General features: G+C 51.8%; 1 protein-coding gene across 1 annotated transcript in view; it reads left to right on the forward strand.

Moving 5' to 3' along the window:
- Positions 1-5,917: 5,917 nt before the first annotated feature.
- Positions 5,918-24,733, forward strand: part of PKD1 (polycystin 1, transient receptor potential channel interacting) — a 77,558-nt gene continuing 58,742 nt past the window's right edge. The window contains exon 1 of the mRNA XM_057371237.1: positions 5,918-6,208. Within this exon, the coding sequence (XP_057227220.1) occupies positions 5,964-6,208 (245 nt within the window). The 5' untranslated portion in view covers positions 5,918-5,963. The remainder of the gene's footprint in view (positions 6,209-24,733) is intronic.

The raw sequence follows: 24,733 nt of genomic DNA on the forward strand, positions 1-24,733 counted from the left end.
TCAGTGTCGCTGGCTTTTAATTGAAATTCCTCAGACATCTCCTCATCAGCGCAGCCCATCACTTAGTTTTGTGTGGGAAGTCATTGTTTTCCTTTTGCAGCTGTGAAAGTTAAATTCCAGCGTTTTGCTCGGAGACTGCTTTTGTCTCTTCCCTTTCTCACACTGCCAAGCCCACTCTTACAACTGCAACCTCTTCCCTTTGTCTGGATATTTAATTTTCCATCTCTCCTCCCAAGAGAGGAATCCTCTCTGGCTCCTCCACTTCTCCAGTCCGTCCTGAGGGGCAGCTCCCACCTGTAGCTCCCTCCAGCCTCTCATYACAAATATTGTCCCTGCAAAGCACTCAAGAGATTTGGAGAGCCCAGCCTTTTACTAACTCTCTGCTTCTTGGTGTTCGAATCCCTAAGAGCAGCCTCCAGCTCCCCAGGAGGGTTTGGACACCATGGAGCTGGGCAGACACCGAGGTCTCAGCACAYGCAGCACAGGGGCAGAGCCTGAGCCCTCCTTCCCCCATCAAACTGCCTCATGAACCCCTTCTCTCTCTCTGAAACCCAAAGAAAGGCAATGAAAATGTCTTTCCCAACGCTCAGCACTGGCAGTGTCCAAGAGGAGGACCCACATTTGGCAGCAAAATCACAGCCATCACATCACTTCCACTGGCAGCAGGAGGATGGGATGGGGTCTGTTCCAAAGGAAGGGGTCTCAGTGCCCTCCTCTGGAGCAGAACATTTCTGTAATACCTGGCATGTCCCCATGGGCATCCCCAGTCACTGCCATGGGCCCCCACTGCCCCATCCCGCACATAAAAGGACGACTGTGCCAGGTCCTAATTAGCCTGCACTGGGTTGAGGCCAGGAAATTAATTTTCCTTGTGCCAAGACTGACATGAGCCAAGGTTTTGGGAGCAGAGGGCCGAGTGCAGGAAAGTCCCCAGCTCAGCAATCACCCATGAGGACTTTGAGACAGGATGAAGAGCTGGATGTTCAAAAAGCCTTTGAAACAGCGATAGAGGGAGGGCAGAGCAAATGCCCAGCCTCCCTAAAATGTGTTTTCAGGCTACTTTGTATGTTTTAGATGCTTTTCAGACMCACCTCAGCGGCATCAAATATTTTAGGAATATAATATCTCAGCTTGGAAATATCTGAGGTATTTTGATGTATCCTGAGACAGGGAAGGGTTAGACTGTGGCTGGGGTTTAAAAAGCAAGGGTGTAAATGTCACAGATGCCTCTGTTATCTGTGCACACTTGGCTATTTCTGTCCCAAAATTATTCACACTAGTCCGACCATGGCTGGAGCACGAGCCCAATTTGGGGTCCTGATCTTGGCACTGCCTGGGAAGCCACCACAGCAGAGCCCAAGGAGCTAGAGTGAATAAATCCCTGAAAATCCTGATCTTTGGAAATTAGTTCGGCACCACAGAGCTCGACAGCTCTCGCGGGCCAGCCGTGGGATGTGAGCAGAGCTCTGGTCCCTTGTAAAACAATAAACAGTGGTAATGAGCAGCACAGAGATGTGCAATGGCTCGTAAAGCTGCTGCTCTGGAGAATCAGTCACCCGCCAAGGGCCGGCTGGGAAGGAGCTYCCGATGGAACAAGTGGATGTGGGGTGTGGATCAGGGTCTGTCCGGGGGTACATCCCATGGGAGGAAATCCAAATCCACCTCCTGAGCGAGCGGCGGGGCCAGGGATCAGCAGGACCCTCCGATGAGGAGCTGGGCTTCTCCTCTCCAGGGGACATGCACATGAGTGCCCAGCGTGCACAGACGTTCATCAGCGCTAATTGGTGTCAGACACGAGTGGGATCCATCAGCCTCAGGACCAACAGCTTTTGTCTTTCTGCTCTGTCACACCTGAGGTGACATTCCCAATCTGAGTGTCACCCMGGGGCGCTGCTCCAGGTAATTATCCATCTGGACGATGATGATGATGCAGCTCTGCGTTTCAAGGCTGTTTGTGAGCGTTTTCCAAGGGAGGCTGGATATTTTCTCCTAGCAAAAACCTAGTGAGTTTGGGCAATTAGYTTTTATTTCAAAATGACAATGTGTGAGCAGTCAGGCGCTTCCAGGCACTCAGAGCTCTGAAGGGCAATCAGCTTCCTAATTCCGGGTCTGACCCTGCTCTCTGTCAGGGGGAAGCCGCTGCCTCTTGTCCTTTAAAAGCCGTGTGGATGTGGCACTTGGGGACAGGGGTTAGAGGTGACACTGACACTGCTGGGGGAGCAGTTGGACTGAATGGTCKTGGAGGACTTTTCCAACCTCCAGGATTCTGTGATTCCGCGGTTCCAGGGCTCGTTGCGGGTCTTTTCCCGGTCTCTCTCCCGGAGGCGGTGCTAGAGGGCGCCCGGGGCTCGCGAACCGGCACCGGGAGAGGGCTGAGCCCACCGGGCCCGGGGGTCGGGGGAGGTGGGAGCTCCCGGATCTGCTTGATGCCATCGGGGTGATGGATTGGGGCAAGGGGGACGGGACACATGGCATGGGGGGAGGACAGGAGCCAGGACTGGTGATGGGCATGGTCCCTGTGGGTGTCACTCCGCAGGCACCACAGTGCCATTCCCAGGGCAGGGGTGCAATCCCATCCCCGGGGGGATTTARCAGACRTRTGGGTGTGGCACTYGGGGACACGGGTTAGTGGCGGGCTTGGCAGTGCTGGGGGAATGGTGGCACTCGGTGGTCTTGGAGCTCTTTCCAACCTGAACAATTCCATGATCCAATGATCACACAGCTAAGGGGGGGCACAAAATGCAGCCACAGAGCAGCCATCTGCAGGAATGGAGACAGCCACCTCCTCCCGGGACAAACAGGGACCCTCGGCTCCTCTGGGGTACCTGGATCCCATTCCCAGCTGGAGAGATCTCTCCCCCAGACACTTGCTGAGCACAAACCGTGCTCCTTCCACCACGTGAGGGTTCTTTCTAAGCAGGGAAATAACAGCAAACAGAGCTCTGTGACCATCTATAAATACAGCTGCTCTCCAAGGGCCCACAGCTCTTGATGAGGGAGTACAGAGGTCAAGAGGGGCATTTTTCCAGCCTTTTTCAAGCCACATGTGAGGTACAGTGAGTGGATGCTGCTGATGGCAGAAGGCTCCCTGTCCTGGCTCAGCCCTCCTGGCTCCAGTCCAATCTCCACCTGCACAGAATTTTCCCTCCATGGGTCAGGAACACAYCTGGACAACAAGATACCTGTCCTGACTGCTCATGGACCTGCAACCAGCGCTGCAGGGGCAAAACCCTGTTTCATGTGAGGAAATGAGCACTGGAGAGGGGTTACTGCAGGGTTCCGGGGCTGTCCAAAGCCATCCATAGTGTTTTTGGGATCTGGCTGGAGGACCCGGAGGCAGCAGGGACATTCCTGGTCAGCCACAGCTCTGTCACGTTTTGCTGAGCATGGTATATCTGCAATGTGCTGGGTGCCTGCATGCAGGACGGGGAGAATTAACACCCTCTGCACTGGGGTTCTAATTCTGCTTCAAGTAAACAGTGTTGAGAAACTCTCCTGCTCCTTGCCAGTGGGAGGAACCAGCAGAATCCCTTCCCCACAACGAGCCATTCCCAGCCTCRCAGTCAGCAGCAGCCTCCCAACCCCAGAGTACATTTTCCATTTCCATCATTTTCTGCAGCTGCTGTTTTAAAACCCATCCCAGCTCAGCGGCAAGATTTTCCTCCAAGATCAAAAAATGTGATTTGATGTGAACAAATGATTTTCTCGCCATGTCGAGGTTTGCTCTCTCCTTGCACACTCACTCAAGTATTTCCTTGCTCATTGCCCTCGTTAGAGCTTGGCAGCCCTGGCTTTTGGGGGAGAGCCCTTAACTTCATCCCATCAGCTGGATTCCATTAACCAGCTAATCTACTGATTACAATCCACACACAGGATATTTTTCTCTTGCTGTTATCTGAAAAAATATGGGCATCAGTACAAAAGAAAAGGGGGAAAAAAACCCCTAAAAAAAGCAATTTTCAATTGAGGGAGCGGAAATAAATATATTGTAGTCACATGAGGAAGTAGTAACCACGCAGCTATTTTGGGCACAATACATCATGCAAGGGATGATGTATYTTTCACGCACATTTCAAGCCCAAAATTCAAGGCACAAAATGTTTTTGGAAAGTAAATTCTCACATACATTAAACATCATGCCAAGGAGTGGGGTTGGATGCTGTCAGGCTTTGTATTTCAGGTTTGCTCAGAGTTTGCATACAGGGGGCCAGAGCCCCAGCAAGACAATTCCATAGCTAAAATCCCACAGGTCCTTACAGACTGTTGGATCAGGAGCATCCTGGATCAGTCCCACTGGGTARAGCCAGAAGTGAAATGATTCTGGGATTCATAACCCACAGTGGATGCACACCCAGTGCCGATGGGTCATTCCCTGGTTCCCTAGAGAATCCCACACACCCAAAATCACAAGTGCCTTAAAAAAATCCTACATGATTCAAAACCAAACCGTCACTGTGGCTAACCCTCCTCTTTCCTGAGAAAACACAGCACATGTGAAACACCAGAAAATGAGGGTGTTATCAGCTGTCACAGCTGCTCTACCTCTTCCAAATGGGGCTGGTTTTGGGGAGATACCCTCTGTAATGATGTGTCATTTAGTTGTATGGAGATTTTATTTTAGTTATATATTTTAAATCACTTTAAATCAGAAATAATTCAGCTCCCCRAGGAACTGTTGTAGGATGATGGATTGATCTCACCAGGTGTGAGCCACAGCCAGTGACCAGTGAAAGGTGAAAATAACATTGAAATGGTCACGTGAAATTGTCACTTGAAACTGCTAGATTTGCTATGTTTAATGGTAAAAAAAAAATGCACTGGAGGGTGCCTGCCTTGTTCTTCCTCTCTCTCCAAGGTGCCTGAGCTACCTGCTGTGCCACAGGTGTGTAACACATCTCGTACCCTGCAGCTCTGGCTGGATCCCACTGCCCTTGGGAATGGCACCAGCCACGGGAACGGGGTGCTGAGACCTTCGAGGGCACTCAGGCAGGTGTTGGTGCCCACTGCCCTGTGTGCCCAGGCATTGTGAGACAATTCCCTGCTGCACTGTTTGCCCTGCCCGCTTTCTGAGCTGCCCCCACAGGGACAATCCTCGTTTCCTGGGATCCCTGTCCCCGAGATGCTCCGGTCCCCGGGATGCCGCTGCTTCCTGGGATGCTTCTGTCCTCAGGATGCCCGTGTTCCCCGAGATGGCCCCTGCCTCCCGGAACCCCCCTACCCCCGGGGATAACCCTGTACCCCGGGATCTTCGCGTACCACGGGATCCCCGTGCTCCGGGACACCTTTGTGATACCCCTGCCCCCGGGACACCCCTTCCCCACGGGATGCCCCTGTTCCCAGGACAGAGATCCCGCCTGCCCCCCGGGATACCCCTTCCCCACGGGATACCCCTGTTCCCGGGACAGAGATCCCGCCTGCCCCCCGGGACACCCCTTCCCCACGGGATCCCCCTGTTCCCGGCACAGAGATCCCGCCTGTCCCCCGGGACACCCCTTCCCCACGGGATACCCCTGTTCCCGGGACACAGATCCCGCCTGCCCCCCGGGACACCCCTTCCCCACGGGATCTTCCTTCTTCCGGGCCCCCCGTGCTCTCCCAATGCCCAAGGACAGCCCTTGTCCCCCGTGTCCCCCGGCAGCCGCTGCCCTCCTCGCCCATCCCGTGCCGTGCCGGGGGTGCTGCGCGGTGCGGGCCGGAGCGGGGGCGGCCCGGGCGGGCGCGGGGCTGGAGCGGGGCTGGAGCGGCGCCGTGTTTCCGCCGGGAGGGAGGCGGAGCGGGGGCGGCCGCGGCCGGGCGGAGCAGCAGAGCCGAGCGGCGCCGGGCCGGGCCGGGGCTGTCAGCGCGGCGAGCGGGGCCCCAGCGGGCCGGGCCATGGCGGGCGGGCGCTGAGGCGGCGGAGCGCGGCGGGCGGGCGGCCGGGGAGGCGGCGGCGCGCCGGGGCCATGCCATGCCCGTAGGGAGAGATGCCTTTGGGAAATGGAGACACCGGAGCACAGCGCAAACATGGCGCCCCCGCGGCGCGGCTGCCGCTGCCCGGCTGGTGCCTGCTCTGCTCGCTGCTGTGCGGGGGGCTCGCCGCGACCCCGGCCCCCGCCTGCCGGCCCTGCGCCCCGGGCTGTGCCTGCGCCGCGCCCGCCTGCGCCGTCAACTGCTCGGCCCGCGGCGTGGAGCGCCCTGCGGCCGCCGTGCCCACCGCCGCCACCGCGCTGTGAGTACCGGGCACCGGCACCGGGGGAGAGGGGCCGAGCACTGCCCGCGGTCAGCCCAAACCGGAGCTGGTAACCGCGGAGCTCCGCCGGGGGGGATGGAGCGGGAGGTTCCGTGCCCGGAGTTTGGTTTGGGAGGTTCTTGGGGAATAACAAGAGGAGGGTGTGCGGGAGCGAGCGGTTGGGTGGGGGTTGAGCAGTCTTTAGAGAAAATCGGAGAGACGCAGCTAACGAGTAACAAACATTTCTCCGTGGAAGCGCTGGGATGGGATGACAGATGTGTTTGTTTCTGGATGGTGGTGTTGTTTTGGGAAGATCAATCGGGCGCGTTCCGTGGAGGGGCACTGGAATGGTCCATGTGCTCTGTCACTGAAATAAACTTACTGCATGACGCAAAAAACAGACGTAGGGAAAAAGTTTGGTTTCCCGTAGGGAGCAACTTYTCAGTTCTTGACGAGACAAAAGCATCGAGTGATTCATATAAAAGAGATGACGTGGGGCCCGGCGCAGTGGATAAATCTCACATGAACTAATTTCTGGTGGTATTTCATTGCATTAAAGGTCTGCTTTTCTATCTGGGTATTTTTAACTAAGCCTCCACTTTTTAGCGTCAATACAGAGATACTGCAGAAGTTGTGGAGTACCAAAGTCAACATAAATTGTAGGTTTTGCAGGCTGTGTCTGGACTAACTTCAGGAAAATGTGCACATATAAACCCAAGGTGTTTTCCAGCTCTTTTCTTACTAGATATATTTAGACTTTTGCAAACAAACCAGCYATTGTTTGTTGCAGAAAGTCCCTTACTGGAAAAGACTGTTTTTTATTAGGGAGGTTCTGGATTTGTGTTATCTGTTGTTAGTTTGAGGTGAGGATCTGCAGCTCCCGAGGCTGTGACAGAGGTGGAACCTGCCAGCTCCTCGCTGGTCACTGTAGAGCAGCCTCCTGAAGGCTGTGATGATCAGTCCTTTATTTGGCCTTTGGAAGACTTGGGACTATTACAATGTGTTTCTGTGGTTGTTAATTTTGGTAGTAAGTGTTTGAGACTATGTTATTGTTGTTTAGAGGCGCTAAGTTGTAAAAGGTCCCAGAACATTTTGGATTAGATGTTGTGCAGTGACAGATGGAAATGGGACATAAAGCTCTTACAGGTGAATAAAACCGTGGGAAGGGGTAATCTGCTGAAACAATGGATGGTGCTGGTGGTACCTTGTTCTGATCCCAGGAGAAGTGTTTGTGTGGGRCTCAGGGCTGTGCTCTGCCGAGGGCTGGTTGTGTTTGGAATTCAGGGTGCACAGTCGTCTTTGTCAGGCAGCTCATCCTGTGTGTGCAGCAGCTGAAAACGTGTGCTGGTCCTGTTCAGAGGGCTGGGGTGAGGTGAGCTGAAGTGGGTTTCTCTCAGGTTTTGTGCCCTGTTTGGCCTCCTGGTGTTGGCAGAGAATGCAGGTGTACTCGCCCCATCGTTATAAYGGTGAAGAATTTACAGATCCATTTCTCATTTCATTGGGATGAGAGGGACTGTGGCTCATGGCACAGTGAGGTTATGCAATTAATATCACATTCCCTTTGTTGAACACTGACAGATAAATAACATTTATCTATTCTCTCATTAGAGGAAAAAATATTTTTTGATATCTCAACAAACCCTTTAAAAATTTAAATATTCTGAAATGAAAACAGCCTTTAGGAAGGCCGAGTTCTGTAAATTCCCAATGCCAGAATTCCCGGACCCTGCTCAGGCRTGTGCTCGCAGCTGCACTCGGCAACTGCGATTCCATATTTCTGGCKGTACAAATAAGGCCTAGGAAATGAATTCCTCTTTTATCCAACGTTTTAGACGGAGCAGCTCTGAGGAAATAAATGCCAACTGTGGCCGCGCAGTTACCAGGAGCGCGGGGAAATGTCCCATCCAAAGAATCACTAAGGAAATGGGCTCTGCTGCTCTCAGACACCACATACCTCGCTGGAAGCGGTCTCCAGGCAGACCAAATGGGAATATTGGCCCCTTCCCATCGCCAGAGTCGGGTTCTTGAAGTGTAACGCAAAGTCTGGCTGGAACCAGGAGCAAAGTCTGTTTTTCCAAATAATCCGCAGTGCGCAACACGCRAAGCTGAACTGGAGGAGCAACGCGCTTCGAGTGGCACATTTGCACTTCTGAGCCCCTCCATCCGAGGAGTGCTCTGATCCATCTCTTTTCAAGTGCTTTGCTCTCAGCACTACCGGATTTTGTTCGCATTTATTTGAGCCTGAGCTGTTTCTTGAGCTTTCATCGCTTCTTTCATTCCTCAACTGGAAATAAACCTCATCGAGGTTTTCCGACTTTCCCTTGCAAGTACTGGTTCTTTCTGACACATCTTCAGTGTCGTGGCGGGTTTGAAGTGGAAATTAGAATCTCRGTGTAAAAGGAGGAGAGTTGAAAATCCCTTATTTTTYCYTCATTAGCWTGGAATAGTATTTGTGGATGGGTGRGAAGGAGAAGCTGGGGTCAGAGGAGCTCTGCTATCGCTAAGCTCCTGCAGAAGCGAATTTGGGGGTCAGAACTTTCATCCAAAACCCAGTGGGGATTTTAGTGGATTTGGCAATGAGCCTTGGGGTTGCACTACCTAGCCTGTGACTTCACCTAAATAAACCTTAAAATAAACAGATCCTGTGATTCAGGAGCCTGCAGTCTGTGATATTTTAAATTTCAGGAGTCAGCAACAATTGGTAGATTTTCATATTATTACGTGATGCAGGAAAAGCCTTTTCAAGGCTTGAGGTGTCTTCAAAAGCCATCAGGGGAAAAAGAAAATCCAGTTTAAATTAAAATCTAATTCAGGTAAACCCACAAGCAGTAGAGTGTCTGTACAGTAGTGTCCAGGCCACAAAAGCAAAATAGCTCTATTGCTGTTCCTAGAAAAAAACTGAGACAGCCTGGAATGTCATTCTTGTAGGAAGCCATATCCCAGCGAAAACAAGGCTGCGTTTCTCTTTTGTAAGAAATTTTGGAGGGGGAGAAAGGCCCAAATGAGGTGCTAGATAAATATTTTGCCAACGAGATTCATTCAGCCTGTGGAAGGGACCAGTCCCATGAGCAACTTGTAGCTCCAGTTTGAGTGTGAACAAGGAGGCGATTCTGTGCTGGTGTGTCAGAGCAGAACGAGCTCTGGCGGTAGAGAGGGCTGGGTTGTTTATTGTGCTCCTTCCTAAAGCTTCAGAGAAGTCTCAGTGCTGTTCCCATGACTGAGAAACTTTTTTAAAAATTAAAAGTTTGGCTTTTTTTTTGGTGGAGTTTCGAAGTGTGTTAAGAAAAATGTCTTGCTCAGGAGGAGCAGGCATCTGCTGGAGAGGCGGATTTGAAGGTGTTCCTGCTCTGTGGCAAAAATTGCACCTCAATAATCCCGAGCAACATCAACATGTCTCACTTTTGTGATCTGCAGCGTGGTGCAGCCATATCTACAGACCCTGGTAGTGACAAAACCCCACACATTAAAAAACTGTAATTGAACATCTTGGAAGGTTGTTGCTGGAACCTGCTGGGGTTCCTCTGACACCTGGTGTGTTTTTTCCTGTGCACTGTTGACACTGATTTTTCCCTGAAAAGTTTTGTGGTGGTGTGAAGGTTTTTAAGTTTCTGTGTGTTGCTTTTTACGTGCTGGAGTGAAAGTAAGGGCTGATCCTGCTCTTCTGCTGGCAAGCCCCTGGCAGGTCTCTTGCGTTTCGCTCAGCTGCTTTCATTCTGCTCTCACAAAGAGTGGATTTAGAAGAAAACCACTCACTCAGAAGGTAGAACTCATATGGTTTGTTAATGCTTCTCTGCCTTTTATCCCATTTAATGGGATTCCTTGTTTTATCTCTTGTCATGCCGCGTTTTCCACACTGTGGTTTCCATAACGCGTCTCTGCGTCATCCTTTCTCCGTTTCTCCAGGCTTTGTTGTCCTTTGATTGATCATTGCAGTTCAGCTTGATTTTGTATTTTATTTACTCCATATGTCCCCAAACATTTATCTGAGTTGTAGTAAGTGAATAACAAAGTGAGCAGGGGAAGAAGGACAGCTCGGRAGCAAAGCCGTGCATTCCAGTGCCAGGGTGGAGCGGGCTGCGAGCTGCTTGGATCTTTGCTCTTACTGTGAGGAGAGTGTGTGGAGGAGTGTGGGGAATAGGGTGGGTTTYGGGGGACACAGCACTTGTGAATTAGCCCCTCCATGGCCAACAGCACGATTTTAGGCAGTCACTGTCAGGCTCAAAGAGAAATTTTCCGTCCCTTCCACAGTGGAAAGTTGGCAGCTCCGCTGCCGGGCTGTGCTCACGGCRCTGTTRCTGTTCAGAGGAATGGCTGCTGCTGCTGCTCATCAGCCCACCCTTCTCTCCCCCCACATCCAACCACCCTTCTCTCCCTCTCCACCAGCCCTCCCWTCTCTCCAGCCCTTGCTGAAATGTGGCTCCAAGGCTGGAAAGCTGCAGTGGCTGCAGAGCTGCCAGCCATGCTCCCCTTCAGCTGCCTGCATGGCCAAGCTCTGCCAAAGGTCACTGCCTGTCCCGAAGGAGGGTGAGGGTGTCACATCAGCCCTTACCAGCCCTTATTGCTCTSCYTTCCTTTGCAGTAAAGAATGAGCCYGTTTTTCATATYGAATCTCTGTTCTTTACTTAGGCACTGAAGCAAAGTTGGCATCTCTGTTTGCCAAAACTAAAAATGTCAATTGAAACATAATGTTAGTTTCTTGCTTTACAAAGGGCACAAAAAGCAAAACTCGTGTGATTGCTGCCATTCACATTTATTTAAAGGGTAGCTGTCATCAGAAGAGCATCAGCAACGTGCAAGCTGTAGCATTTGCAGTGTGTTGTAGGAACTGTAGGAAGGTGCTGTAASCCCTCCATGCAACCTTCTCCTCTCCAGGCTAAAYTTCCTCAGCTTTCCAGCTCTTCATTTTCCCTCGAAAGATCACATCCTGTTTGATAATGTGCAAATAAGCAAAACACAGATAATTAAAGTGTGATGTACCTCAGTCAGCTGTTTCTACTGCATTAACAGCAAAATAGATGCCCTCAGGTTAGGAACAGGTTAGGAACAGGTTAGGAACAGGTTAGGAACAGGTAAATCTCTTTGGCTTCCTGGCATCAGGCCTTGGAGAAACCTCCCTGACTGAGCTCGGCGGTGAAGTTTCAGACGTGGCATATGGTCCTGTGTGATTGTGTTTAACCCGCTGTCATGTTGAATTTAATTAGCAGCCCGTGCAAAGGCAGTGATAGGCTGGGTTGGCAACAGGGCTCGATGTTCATTCACTCTGCACTGACAGATCTCCCACCTGCGGCATTTTTGGGTGCTGGGGTGTGACCCTGATGCTCGGATGGGCTGGGGCTGTGGGTGCCCTGTGGCAGTGAAGGGCTGGGAGCCCAAGGGATGCTCTCTTTCCTGCCCAGCTGTGCTGGCAGCTGCTCTGGAGCACCGGCCACAGCTCGTTGGTGACCAGCCTGTGGGACAGTCTGGACTGACACGGCTTCTGGAGCCAAGCCACGGCTCAGCCAGCCTGTTCCTGCTCATCCGGAATTGTCCCTGGCCACCACTCCATGGCCTTGTTTCTCCCAGTGACAGCTGGGCAGCGTGTTCTCTGCCAGCTCTGTGTGTCAGGGAGCACGCTGGGCTCTGTGCGGTGCAGTTTGTGTGTCTGGGATGAAGTCACAGGGTCTAAGCACTTGGTTTGAAAGGGGCATTTCCATGGTGGGGTTTGTAGTCCTCACAGAGCTTGTGTCCACTTTCTTGGGCAGACCTTCTGCTTGTTCAGAGAGCGACAGGAGAGCTGGAGAGGGGCTTGTGACAAGGACATGGGGGAATGGCTTYCCACTGCCAGAGGGTAGGGTTAGGTGGGATATTGGGMGGAAATTATTCCCTGTGAGGCTGCTTTGAGAAGCTGGAAGTGTCCAAGGCCAGGCTGGATAGGGCTTGGAGCACCCTGGGACAGTGAAAGGTGTCCCTGCCCATGGCAGGGGTGRCACTGGATGRACTTTACAATCCCTTCCAACCCAAACCACGCCGTGATCCCGTGGCTCYGAGGTCCTTGCAGATCCCCAGCAATGGCCTCTTCGCAGCTCCATTGCAACATCCCCTGGCAGCCCCTGAGCCCTGGCTCCCGCAGGATCCGCGCTGCAGCTCCGGGCTCCGCACGGCTCCAGRGGCAAAGCGGCAGCGTTCCCTGCAGGGACACGAGTGACACCTCTTTCCCCGTGCTCCCCGTGGTCTAGGGGCTTGCACSGGCTCCTGGAACCCCCTSTCCTTGTGCTCGGGGGGCTCCGGTSCTGCTGGGAACGGGTTAAACAGGCTCCGTGCTGCGGGAGCGGTGGGAGTGGCGCTCTAAAAAGAGGACCCAGGGTGTGGGCTGAGTCCTCCGGAGGGAGGAACCCGAGGAACAGCTAAGCCTGGGAAAGCAGAGCCCAGCCGGATTGTGTTGGCCAAAGCTGAGCGTTTCTCTCTCAAACCACGCCTCGGCAAGGGGGTGGAGTGAGGCCGGGCCGGAGCTGCGGGTTTTGGTTTGGGGCAGGTTGGTGAAAGCATCTGTGTCCTGTCCCGGGAGATGGTTGCGCTGACACAGCCCCAGGGTGGTGAGCTGCGGGGATGATCCCCTCATCCTAAAACCGTGATGGGAGTTGGGAAAAAAAAAAAACCCTACGATTCTTCTTCTTTTGTGTATTTTTGTAGTTGCAGAAATGTTGCTCGAAGCAGCATTACAGAAGTGCCTGTTTTTGTCCCTCTCTGTGTGTTGGGGTTAAAGGCAGCTTTCCCACGTGTGGCTTGGAAAATCCAGCTGTTCTGTTCCTGTCTGCAGTGCTGATACTCACATGTGCCACATTTCCCGGTGCTGGCACAGGGGCTGTGAGCTGTGCATAGGGAGCTCTGTGGGGTGTTGTGGCTGTGGGGTGTTTGAGTGGGGCTGTCAGGAGACAAGCCTCACCTTGCAGGGATGCCCGTGGCCCCTGGGCTGGCACCCAGCATGCTGCTGGCAGAGGTACCAGCGCTGTCACACTGGGAATGTTCACAGGTTTTCCCTCCTGGGTTGCTCCTGTGCTGGCCCTTCTGTGAGCAGGGGCTGTGTGGCTATTTGGGAGCGGAGGGAACCATCCAGCCATGCTCTGCAGCCAGGGCCAGGCACTCTGTGGGGTGATAAAAACAATAATCACGGGCCCCATTCCATGCCATGTGCTCCCAACACAGTGTGTGTGTGTCACATTTCCTCTCCTGGGCTTGGAGAGCTGAGGGAGCAGCTGGAAACCGCAATGRGATGCAGAGTGGAGCCTCTAGGAAAAGTGTTGCAGCTACATTGCCTCTTCTTTGTTGTGCTTTGTGCTCCCTCAGACWCCTCTGCTTAAGCTGAGTTGTTTGACCAAAAGAGAAGTGGGACAGGGTTTTTAGGATGGTGACTGCCTTGTGACCCCCAGATGGATCCCAGGGGCACAGGGAYCTGGTGAAAGGGTCTGTGCTCTGCAGAGCTGTGCAGGCAGTGTCGGGCTGCTGGCACTGCAGAGCTGGCCCTCAGCAGAGTTGGCTTTCACCCCTCCCCAGATGAAAAAAAGGGTTGGAAAGCTTTCTGGAAAGAGTGAGTTTGCAGAGGAGGAGTTTGGATATGGAAAGAGCAGTCAACTGGCGCCTTTCACGTTTTGTRTTGCTGTACCAGCTTTGGGATCTCAGGTTGGTGCAGGCACAGCGAAAGGGTGGCTCTTACCTGAGACCTGCATGGGATCCAGGCAATCCTGAGAAGGCATCAGCTTGGAATTTGGACACTTTGAGGTGTTGGCAGAGCTGCTGCCATTCCAGTCTCCTAAATGATTCCAGCAGGATGCTCAGTGATTTGTGTCACAGAACTGCCCTCGCACCTAAGCAGAGCACAATTAAAAACAAATCTCCTATTCCCTAAAGCAAAACGCAGTGCTGATCTGAAATACGATGCAGAGTGATTCCCTAGGAGAAGAGTTTCCATTGGAAARTATCTTGGCTCCCGACCAGCCCTCAGTGAAACAGTTGTAGAGGACAGCTCGTTATTGCTACCTGGGTGATTTTTTGGAAGAGAACTGTTAACATGAGTAGGAGTTGGTGAAGCCATTAGTCAGGATCCYGTCTCAGTTCCTTCACAGTAAAAAGAAGATTCCCTGTCCTCCCAGATTCTGGAAGCGACTTCAAGTAGAGAGGCACTGCCATGAGCAGAGTGGCGTTGGCCAGAGATTCATAAGTAATGAATTAAATCTGTGCAGAGCAAAGGTTTCTATCGAAGTGTGGGAACATTATTTTACTCCTACGGAAGGAAAACATGAAGTCAGTGGCTTTACAGACTGGGCTCTGCRACCTCTGATTGCGTGGATCAGTGCAAAGTTTGGATCAGAAGCCTTAAATATTTGGTGTAGACAAAACTGAGGTGGGAAAATGAAAGGCAGAAGAGGCCAAGGGTTAGGCTTTGTTAGTCTCTGGGCTGTGTTAAGAAAATTCACTGTAGCTGGTATCAGTGGTGRATTGTGTTCCTACAGCAGTTAGGAAGGGCTTCACTTAAGTAAAATGGAAAGGAAAAGTGCAGGAGAGTGTGCAGGGCATAGCACAGGTCAGGCAGCACCGTGGAGACAAAGCTCCAGCTGTCTGGGTGGCACTCGAGGTTCTGCAGGGCTGACACAACACAATTCCCGAGGTTTAATTGAGAGGGAAGACACACCCKGTTTTCTGCAGGGAGTGCCAGGAGCATCACTGGTTCCCAAATCTGTGTTTCATACCACACAAAAGGATAACTCTASTAACCCAACAGCCAGACCCTGAACTCAGAGCTCAAAGCCTTCACTACGCTCCCTCTTGGTGCTGGGAATGACATCCAGTACCCAGTAATTAGCCTGCATGCAGGAATTAGCCATTTCTTGGAAAGCTCTGTGCATCTCCCGTGCTTGCAGGACAGTGAACTGTCAAGGTAGCARTGGCACTGCTCTTGCATAGCTGAATTTCTGATTGCATGCACAAATTGAATCGGATATAGCCACAAATTTAAGTTGCATTAACTTGGATTTGCTTTGTTTTGTGTCTAGTGCCCCATGCTGTGCAGCCAGGCTTGTGAGAATATTTCGCTCTGGCATAAATTAGTCTTTGCAGCAATTAAATAGTTAATTGCAGCTGACCATCAGATCTYTAAAACAAGCCAGCAGAGCCCACCGCTGCGCTCTGTCTTCCTGTGCATTAGCCAGACACATCTGAGTCTCAATCCCATAACTTCAGAGAGATCTGGAGAGTTTGAAAATCCATTTCCAGCACCCCTACTGCCCCAGGACCCACAGCTTTCCCTGAAGCAGATCCACTCTGGCTGCTTGGGAAGGACATTCCATAAGTCATTGGAGGGTTTTTCCATGGAATCAGAGAATGATTTAGGTCAGAAAAGACCTCSAAGCTCACTGAGTCCAGCCTGTGGCCAATCCCCATTTTGAGGATGGRCAGCCCAGCTCTGGATCCCCCTCTTGCAGGTGGGTGCTGTGATCAGCAACACAGAGCTCCTCTTCCTCCCTGTGCAKCCTGACCACAATTCCTCCGTCCCCACAGAGCAGGGAAGCGGYCCTGGAGCTGGTGCTCCATTTCCTGGCTTGCCCTGCAGCTCCTGGAAGCTCCTGGGTTCTGCAGCAGCCATGGGGGCGGTGAGCAAGGCCAGGCTTTGCTTCCCTCTGTCCCGCTCCCCTCCGCAGCCAGGGAAGCACAGTGCGTACCTTGGTTTGGGAAGAAAGCCGAGCTACTGGGGGCAGTGTTGTCTAAGAGCTGGAGCACGCAGGGGGAAGGAAGCAGGATCCTTTTGTTTGCMGTTTGACCCTGGTGCTGTGGGCTGGGCTGTCAGGGATTCCTCTGCATCCTCTCCCTGACTGAGCAGCRGGGCTGTGGCTTCACTGCCTAGCGAGAGTGTTGTCCTCCTTAGTTATGGGAATTTGGTGTTTGTGGAGCGCTTTGGTGCTTGGCTGCTGGATGAATGCCCTGGATTTGTAATTCCTGCTTGCCTGGTGCTCTGCCATCCTCGTGAGGAGGCAGCGAAACGTTTTTGGCAGCTCTTGGGAAGGTGAATCTTCAGGGTGGGCAAGGTGGACATCAGGGCAGCAAAACAGAGATGTGGGCTCMCTTTGACCCTCGGTCCTGCCTTCCCACCCCTGCTTGTGCTTCAGCCTCTTCTTCCTCRTCCTCTGAACCAAACCCAACCTTGTGCTTGTGTGGTACATCCCAAGTGGCAGGTACTGGAGCCAGCAGGATCCCACTGTGCTCCCATAGCTGGAGAATCATCAATTTTGCTTCTAAAGGATCGGGGGGAAAAAAAAAGAAGTTTTGTTTTCTGCCCAACTTATATTTGTTCAGGGCAGAGCCATCGGTTTCCCAAACAGAGACATCCCAGGCCCAGATGGGGAGTCAGTGTTGTCTCAAGAGCAAGGGAACAGCTCCTGAGAGGAATGTGGCTGCATTTCAGTATTCCCACTRGAGTTTGAGGATGGCAGGGATGGCTCCAGTCCTCTTTCTGCCTGCAACTCTGCTTGTACGCTTTTTTCTTTTAATTTTTTGGAGTCCTGATTCTGGCTGGCTGACAGGCTGTGTGACAGTAGAATCATGGAATAACAGAATTGTTAAGGCTGGAAAAAAATCATTGAGTCCAGCCATTCCCCCAGCAGTGCCAAGGCCACCACTGACCATGTCCTCAGTCCTTCCTTGGACACCTCCAGGGATGGGAACTCCACCACCTCCCTGGCTAGCCCCTTCCAATGCCTGACAACCTTTCAGTGAAGAAATTCTTGCTGATGTCCAACCTGACCCTCCCCTTGCTGTTTTSCAGCTGGGTAAGGCAGTAAGAGCTCGGTGCACAGAGTAAGGGAGGTGCCTGAGGTCACACAGGGAGTTTGTGTCCAAGCCCAGCCCTGAGCCCTCCCTGTGCTCTGAGGTGCACTGAGTGTGACAAACACGTGGGTTTGCATGTGGGGCTGCCGTGATGGAAGGTTCTGCAGCATGGGGTGATGGGCTGGGGCTGCCCATGGATCCACTGTCCTGTCCCGATCCCGAAGCAGCACAGCACGGATGAGATGTGGGTTGGTTTGGAGGGGGAATGGCAGCAGCTGGGCATTGCATCCTTCTGCCTCTCTGGGAAGGCTGGCCCTGTCCTGGTGTCCCTGGTCCCTCTGTGGTGACCTCCAGGCAGCAGGATTCACCGGGTGTGACAAGGGAGCAGCATTTCATCCTGGATCTGTGCCAGGCTTTGGGGTTAATCATCGCTGCCCTTCATGGGTTGTAACTCAGAGTAGAACCATCCACATCACCTGAGGACTCTGCACACCACAACAACGGGGATCAGCTGCTGGCACAGCTCTGCTGCCAGAACTGGGGCTCCCAGGAGGCGTGAGGGAATGGAGGCAATGGTTAATAGGTAGGATGGAGTTAATCATTCACYGAATTCCTCAGCTACAAACTCTCTCCTCAGTGTTTTTTCTGGTGCTGTTGCTGGAAAGGAAATGGGGGTATGTGAAGCAAAACCACACTTAACAGCTCACAGTAGCCCTGGTGTGTGCAGGATTTCTTGCCTTGTGCTCAGGGTGGAGCTCCCCTCCGAGAGGAGACGCTTGGATGGTCTGGTGGAGCTGAGCAGTGCTGGGGTATTTGATATATCTGCATCCAGATACCTGGACCAGGCCCTGGAGGAGGAATTGTCTGCACTTTCACCTGCCTAAGACCCAAGAAAGATCTATGTTTTTCTCACTGTAGTCAATCACCAACAACTCAGACCAAAGTGGCAGAACTTACCTTAATTAATAAATTAGCAAGGATGCAATTACTTACAAGAGTGCAGCTCTGCCAGCCAAAACATGAGTCAGCTACCTCTCATAAATCTTGAGATTAAAAAGAAACAGAAGAAGGCCAAATGTTGGTGCCTTCTGTGTTTTGAGGCTGAACTCCCAAGTAGGAGACATCTGGAAGGGTCTGTACCTCTCACTGGGGAGATACAGAGGAAAAATAGATTTCAACAAAATCAAAAGAAAGGAAAGAGTAGAGATTATAATTCAATGYCATGATTCCAGAAAACAAGGGAACCCACCACTTCTTTTAGGACAAGACTGAGTGTATCTTCTAATTCTTCTTTTTGGGGTAAAGAAGTGTCCTGTAGAGCCACACACCATAGGATCAGGTACGGGAATCATTCACATGTGAGTGAAAAATAACCCAGTTGGTGTTAGTCACGCTGCAGAATGTGTTAGCAGCTCAGCAACAGCCTTAAACACCGAGTGGGATCCAATTTAAACCCATAAAAGTGAGGAAGTCTGGACTTGGAGCCTGTTCTTCTACCTGTGTACTCAGCCGTGCGTGGAGTAGCTGGGGCATAAACAGCCTGGGAAGGTGTTGGGATTTCTTTTTACTCCATTAAACAGTTGTCATTTGTTTCCAAGGGTTTGATTTTATTGCTCCTCCTGTTTCACACAGCAGGAAATGAAAAAAAAAGCAGTCCAACACACAAGAAGCAGATGCAAATTCTTATTTGCTCAAATTCAGCTGAATGTTGGAGCTGGAGCTCCAGGTTGCTTCACAAGACATCTTAATGTCTGATGATTCTGAATGTAATGAAAATATGTGMAATCTATGCTCAGGCAGTGATCTTAGAGGTCTTTTCYACCCRTGGTGATTCTGTGATTTGCCTTTTTGTATCAAGTACAAAACTTTCTGCAGTTACARCCCAGGCTGAGGATGGAGAAAAGATGGTAATCTTGCTTCTAGTACTTTCCCTTTCCTCTTCCCATCCCTGGAAATGTCTAAGATCAGGTGGAATGGAGCTCTGAGCAACCTGGTCTGGTGAAAGGTGTCCCTGCCCATGGCAGAGAGCGGAACTGGGTGATTTTTTAAAGTTCTTTCCATTCTGTGATTCTGCAATTCYCTTCATCCACTGTCAGCCTCAGCAGCAGTGTAGGAGCTGGGGAGCTGCCCTYCCTGTGGAGCCCCCAAATGCCAGATGTCCTCCAGGGGCACCCCTTGCCCTCCTGAGTCCTTTGCAGGCTGTCAGAGGGGTTTCAGCCCCTGTGGTCACTCTGTGAGCACAGCCTGTGCTCTCTGGGGCTGCTCCACTTGGGAAGCGCTCGCCAGACGGGGCAGGAGGCAGCTCTTGGAGTTTTCTTGGCAGGAGGGTGTGGAAAATGTTGGAAAGGAAAAATGGAGCTCAGGCAGTCTGCAGCCCTGTCTGCCTCGGGATCGGTGAGCTCTGCTCCGCACACTCCTCCATCCCTGCACATTCCCTGCTCTGCTCCCTGTGCCTGCGTGCTCCCAGTTTGGTTTTGTTGTGCGGAAAACAGGAGCTCTTTGATAGCCTTTCATGGGATGAGATGGGACAGATGGAGTGGGAAAAGCCTTGGGGTCTTTGTGTTGGTGCCCCCGAGTGACACGGAGCAGGGACAGAGCGGTGGAGCAGGCGTGACTGGGCAGCGATCCCAGCTTGACTGCGCTGAAAAGGGACCCATTTTGTCTTTGGGTGCATGACCCAGGAGCTGTTCTGACCACAGGTGTCCAGGCTGGCTTTGCCCATCTTTTTGCACTCAGTGCTCTGGGCTGGGTGACAGGATGAGCACCGGTCACAGGTTGGACTCGATGGTGTTGGAGAGCTTTTCCAACCAGAGCAGACTGTGGATTAGAGTCATCCTCACACCAGCAGCAGTGCCCTGCCTTCTCCTCATGCACTGGTGATCCTTCCTTCCATGAATCTCTGAGCTGTGATGCTCWGAGGATTGCACCCCTCAGAGCAGTGCCTGTGCTGGTTTACAGAATGCCCATGCTGCGGGGAGACAAGGCAGCAATGTCCTCTTGGATCCGAGAGGAGCAGGGGTGCTATGGAAACCTAACTTGTTATTATTGCACGGGAACGAAATTTATTATTTTGCTCTTCTGCCTCGGTTTGTGATTGCACCACGGAGCAATTTTTAGCCTTGGCAAGAAGGTGGTTTAGCATAAGACCAAAGATGCAGCTTTGCTCAGTGTCTGCTGTAAATCCTGAGAGCGATGGTGTGTCTGAGAGAGCTGGGCAGATTCTCATCTGCTAGCAGAGCTGATTTATGAGTGTCCTCCTTCTTGACGTTGCTGTGGTGTCCAAAGTTTACCAAGGATGTTTACCAGAGCCTTGTGGAGTGTCTGTGTGGAGCCTGAGGAGGATCAGGCTGCCCTTGCRTGTCCCGCTGCTCCGAGCCTGCTTTGGGAACCCTCCAGTCCCGCGGGGCTCAGAACAGAGCCTGGTGCTGGGCACAGGGCTCATTGCGTGGCTCCTGGGGTACTCTATGTGTGCCATTTGATTTGCCTTGGCCCTGCCTTGSTGTTCCCTTGCTCTTCTTTCCCTTTTAAGCAAAGCAAATTTGCTGGTGGTTTGTGTGCACCGCGAAGACCCTCTTGCACAACTGCCCTCGTGGCTTTCTGAGAAATAGAGAAGAGTAATTTTGGATTTAATCATTAAACTGAGGTGTTTTGCCTGAACCTGAAGTGGAGCATCAACCTCCCCAGAGACCCCTCAGCCAGTGCTGTCAGTGTTTGAGTTGCCTGTGTCAGCCCGGGGCTTCTGTTTTAACCCAACATGGAGTCAAACAACAACAAAATCAATCTGTTCTCCTGCAGGAACAACATCTGTGAGCTGTAAGGGGTGTGACTTCTCTTTTTTAAGGTGTTTGTGTCAGCTCCWGGGACATCTGCCCCAGTGGGTCTCTCGTGGTTCATTTTTCCTTTCTTGGTGTGTGGGATGTGTGGGGACTTTGGATGTTAGACTTACCTGTCTTAGCAGTGAGCTAAGGTTCATCATCACAGGACCTGTGTGGGGAACTTCAGAAAAACCCTGAGCTGAGGAAGATTTAAGCTGGTTAATTAAGAAAAGATTTCTAAGAGGAACAATCAGCACCAGCGTCAGTCTCAGCTTGTGAGTGGAATAGGCAGTAATTTAATATAGTTTATATATTTAATATTTCATGTATTTTCTCTTCATATTGACCTGGGAAGGAAATGTCTCTTGGCTTTGCATTTGCAAAGAAAAAGAGAAGAACCAGCACAAACATGGCCCATGAAGCCGTCTCAGCCTTACCCTGAGCATTTCCCAGCCTTGTTCTGGTCTCATACACCAGGGAATGACCAGCCCTGGCTGGCTGAACCACAGCCTGAAATGTCTTACCAGCCTGTGGCAGAGGGAGAAATCAAACTGGGGACTCTGGGATGTGCCCTGGCCTTGTCAATGTGAGGAAGAAATCAGGGGAAAATACGTTGCAATATATGCAGGGAAGGGCTGCTTGTCAGGGAGATGGAATAATTAAAGAAAAAGGGTAGCTGTAGTAGAAGGAAAAATGCTGATTGTGAATCATCAACTGTCCGTGACTTTCCTGCTGTAAAAGGTTGAATGGTCCAGGCTGTGTATTTGTGCTGGCAGTGAGAGATCTCTACAATAACAGCCGTACCCTGTTTAGCTTTGCTACTATTTGGAGGATCTGTGCCAGGACTTATTGGAATCCCCCAGGCAGGCGTTTAGAAGATCTTTTAAAATTGGTGGGGCTGTGGGATCAGAAACYCTTGCTTGGTCTCCAGAGAAATGGGCTTTGTTTGAAAACAAAATCCACAGTGGGATGCTGAAGTGTGTGAGATGTGTGGTACGGCAGCGTTTAATGGGATCAGGAAAGGGATACTTCCCAGGAGTATTTGCAGGTATTAAATCATTAAGAAGATTAGCAGAGTTGCAAGACCTTTTTTTTCCCCCTTCTAGAYAGTTTATTCCACATAATGATGTTCTTATAAAAGGATTAGAGGCGTTTGTCCTGTGAGAGAAGGGAACGGGCACCGTGGTGATCCTCCCTTTAACAGATCCCTGACAGGACCTGTAGTTTGAGCGGATGGAATTATCCTTTCTCTGATTCCTCACAGAACAGTCACAGAATCGTGGGATGCATTGGGTTGGAGGGGACCCTGAGCTGCAGCATGAGCCCTTTGGGGCACGGGAGGCTCTGCAGTTGCTGAAGGGCTGCAGAGGAGCTGCACAGAAGCTCTTTCACAGCCAGCACAGACGAGCCCAGGAGGGTCTGACCGAGCCAGAGGTCAGAGGTGAATTGTTCTCATCACTCTGGTCAGGTGGAGATCTGTCCAAGCCAGGGGGAAGAGTTGAGCTGAGGGGAACAGTGGGAAGCAGGTTATCTCGAGGTCAGCTGCATCTTTCCAGGATAAGCTGAGGGCTTGATTGAAGCATTCTTCCAGAGCTCTTTCCAGGGATCTGTCCTTTGGTCTCCACCCCATACCTCCAGATATGTTGCAGCGTGGATTTCTCACCCCTGCTATTTGGCAGAAGTGTGGACAATTATTTGTCTCAGGCAGATCATGTTAAAKCTTTGGCTCTCTCCTGTCTGGAGTTTAGGTTTCCAAAAAAATGGGTAGGAGAATTGGATATGCAAGTCCTGCTGAACCCAGGAGATCCAGACCCTTCTTTTCTGCAGTGTCAGGCTTGTGTCATTGCAGCTGTGTCACTGCTGWGGGTCACTTGTGCCACTTGGATCCTTGGAACGTTGAGGGGCTGTTGGATCTGTTCACCTACAGCACGTGGGAGTGGGTGCATCCCTGGAGGGGTCTGATGGTCAGGGTGGGGCCAGAGGAGGACACTGAGCAGGCTCCTGTGCACAGGGGTCCAGAAAGAACCAGAAATGTGCATCACCTGCACGTGATCTGATTTGAGGGTACTCTCAAAAATAGCTTTAGATGGGATATTGAGAAGAAATCTGTCCCTGGGARACCATGGCACAGATTGCCAGAGAAGCTGTGGCTGCCCCTGGATCCCTGGGAGTGTCCAAGGCCAAGCTGGATGGGGTTTGGAGCAGCCTGGGACAGTGGAAGGTATCCCTGTCCATGGCAGGGGGTGGCACTGGGTGGGCTCTCAGATCCCTTCCCACCCAAACCATTCCAGCATTCTGTGACCTTGTGCAGGAAACAAATGAGTTTCTATCTCCCAAACCTGTTCAGAAGATCTGAGGGGCAGCTGAGGCTCAAGCAGGCTGCTCCTTTCCCTCTGTACCTACCCTGGGGCCTCTGAACACGAGCGTTTCTGAAGCAGAAATATTCTGACTGCATCACAGAAGACTTTCTAATGGTAAAAGGAAGCAGCCCAACCACACACATTATTAATGCCAGAATCATGCAAATGGCTTTTGTACGGCAACCAGCAGCTCTATATTGGGTTCTAATTGGGTTTTGTTTTCAGAAGGAAGATGTTTAAGGTTCTGTGCTGAACATGCTGCAAAAACATTGAGAGCAGAGCCCTCCAACCCAAACAAGCACRTTTGGAAAAAGCTGGGGGAGCTCGGATCGGTGTCAGCATCAGCACGGGGGGATCAGGGAAAGCCTGTCCTTTGGCCTCCCCAGGCCAGATCCCTGTGCTCTGTGTGTCCCTGGCTCTGGGGTCTGCCCTGCCCTCAGATTTACAGTAAAAAACATCAGCCAGAGCTGCTGCTTAAGGAATTCCTTGAGTGTTTCTGTTCCAGTAGGGATTCGTGGGCCTGACTTTGAATTATGGAGCCTTTGTGCTAGAGGGATGTTTACACCGAAACGGTGACTTGGAAGCCCTTTATCCCACGGAATCCTGGAAATCCTGTTATCTCAAGCTTCAGGAGGAGCTTCTGCATGGAGACCACCCAGGACTCAGAGCTACCTGTCACCAGAGCACCTCTGCTTGCCCGTGTTCCTGCAGGGAGACTGAAATTCAGCACAGTTCGGGCTGAGCCTTCGTCACCTGGAAGGGCTGGATCCCCCAGCACAGCTGTGGAATTGCAGAGATGGAGATGTCCTCATCAGCAAAGTTTCTGGCTACATTCATGGTCTCTTCAGCCTGATGGGAGGCAGAGTTTTGTCCTTGTTTCTGCTGGGGGACCATCCTTCCTTAGTGCCTGCAGGATTCTTCCTGGTACCAAAGATTTCACTCCTTCTCTTCCGCTGCTGGTTCAGGCTGCCAGACATTTCCTACCTTCCTTCCTCCCCTGGAGCTGTGTCTGCATCCACTCTCTGGGTTCCTGCTTTCCTTCAGATGTTCAAAATTTTGAACATCGGTTGCATTATTAYCATGTTTGGATCCTGCCAGTTAGTGATCACTGCACAAGGAGGGGACAATGTCCCTGTTCTGTCACCTGCCCCATGGCCAGACCAGATGGGCCACCAGTAAAGCAGTTTGACCAGCAGACCTGTAGCTTCTCCTCTTCTTCAGACCACAGTGGGAAGCAGCTCCTTTTGCTGTGACAGATGCTGCTTTTCAGAGGTGATGGAGAAACACCCCTTGTCCTTGTTGTCTTGGGATTGCCTTTRACACAAGAAAAAATTGGACACCTGGAAGAAATGTGGCCTGAGTGGGGCTGGGCAGCGGGATGTGGATGGAGTGGGGATGTGGCCGGAGCAGGGATGTGACTGGAGCAGGGATGTGGAGCTGAGCAGTGAAATGTGGCCGGAGCAGGGATGTCACCGGAGCAGGGATGTGGCCAGAGCAGGGATGTGGCCGGAGCGGGGATGTGACCGGAGCAGGGATGTGACCAGAGCAGGGATGTG

This window comes from Malurus melanocephalus, unplaced genomic scaffold (assembly GCF_030028575.1).
Source record: "Malurus melanocephalus ecotype Western Australia unplaced genomic scaffold, MMel_1.1 scaffold_143, whole genome shotgun sequence".
Lineage (NCBI taxonomy): Eukaryota > Metazoa > Chordata > Aves > Passeriformes > Maluridae > Malurus > Malurus melanocephalus.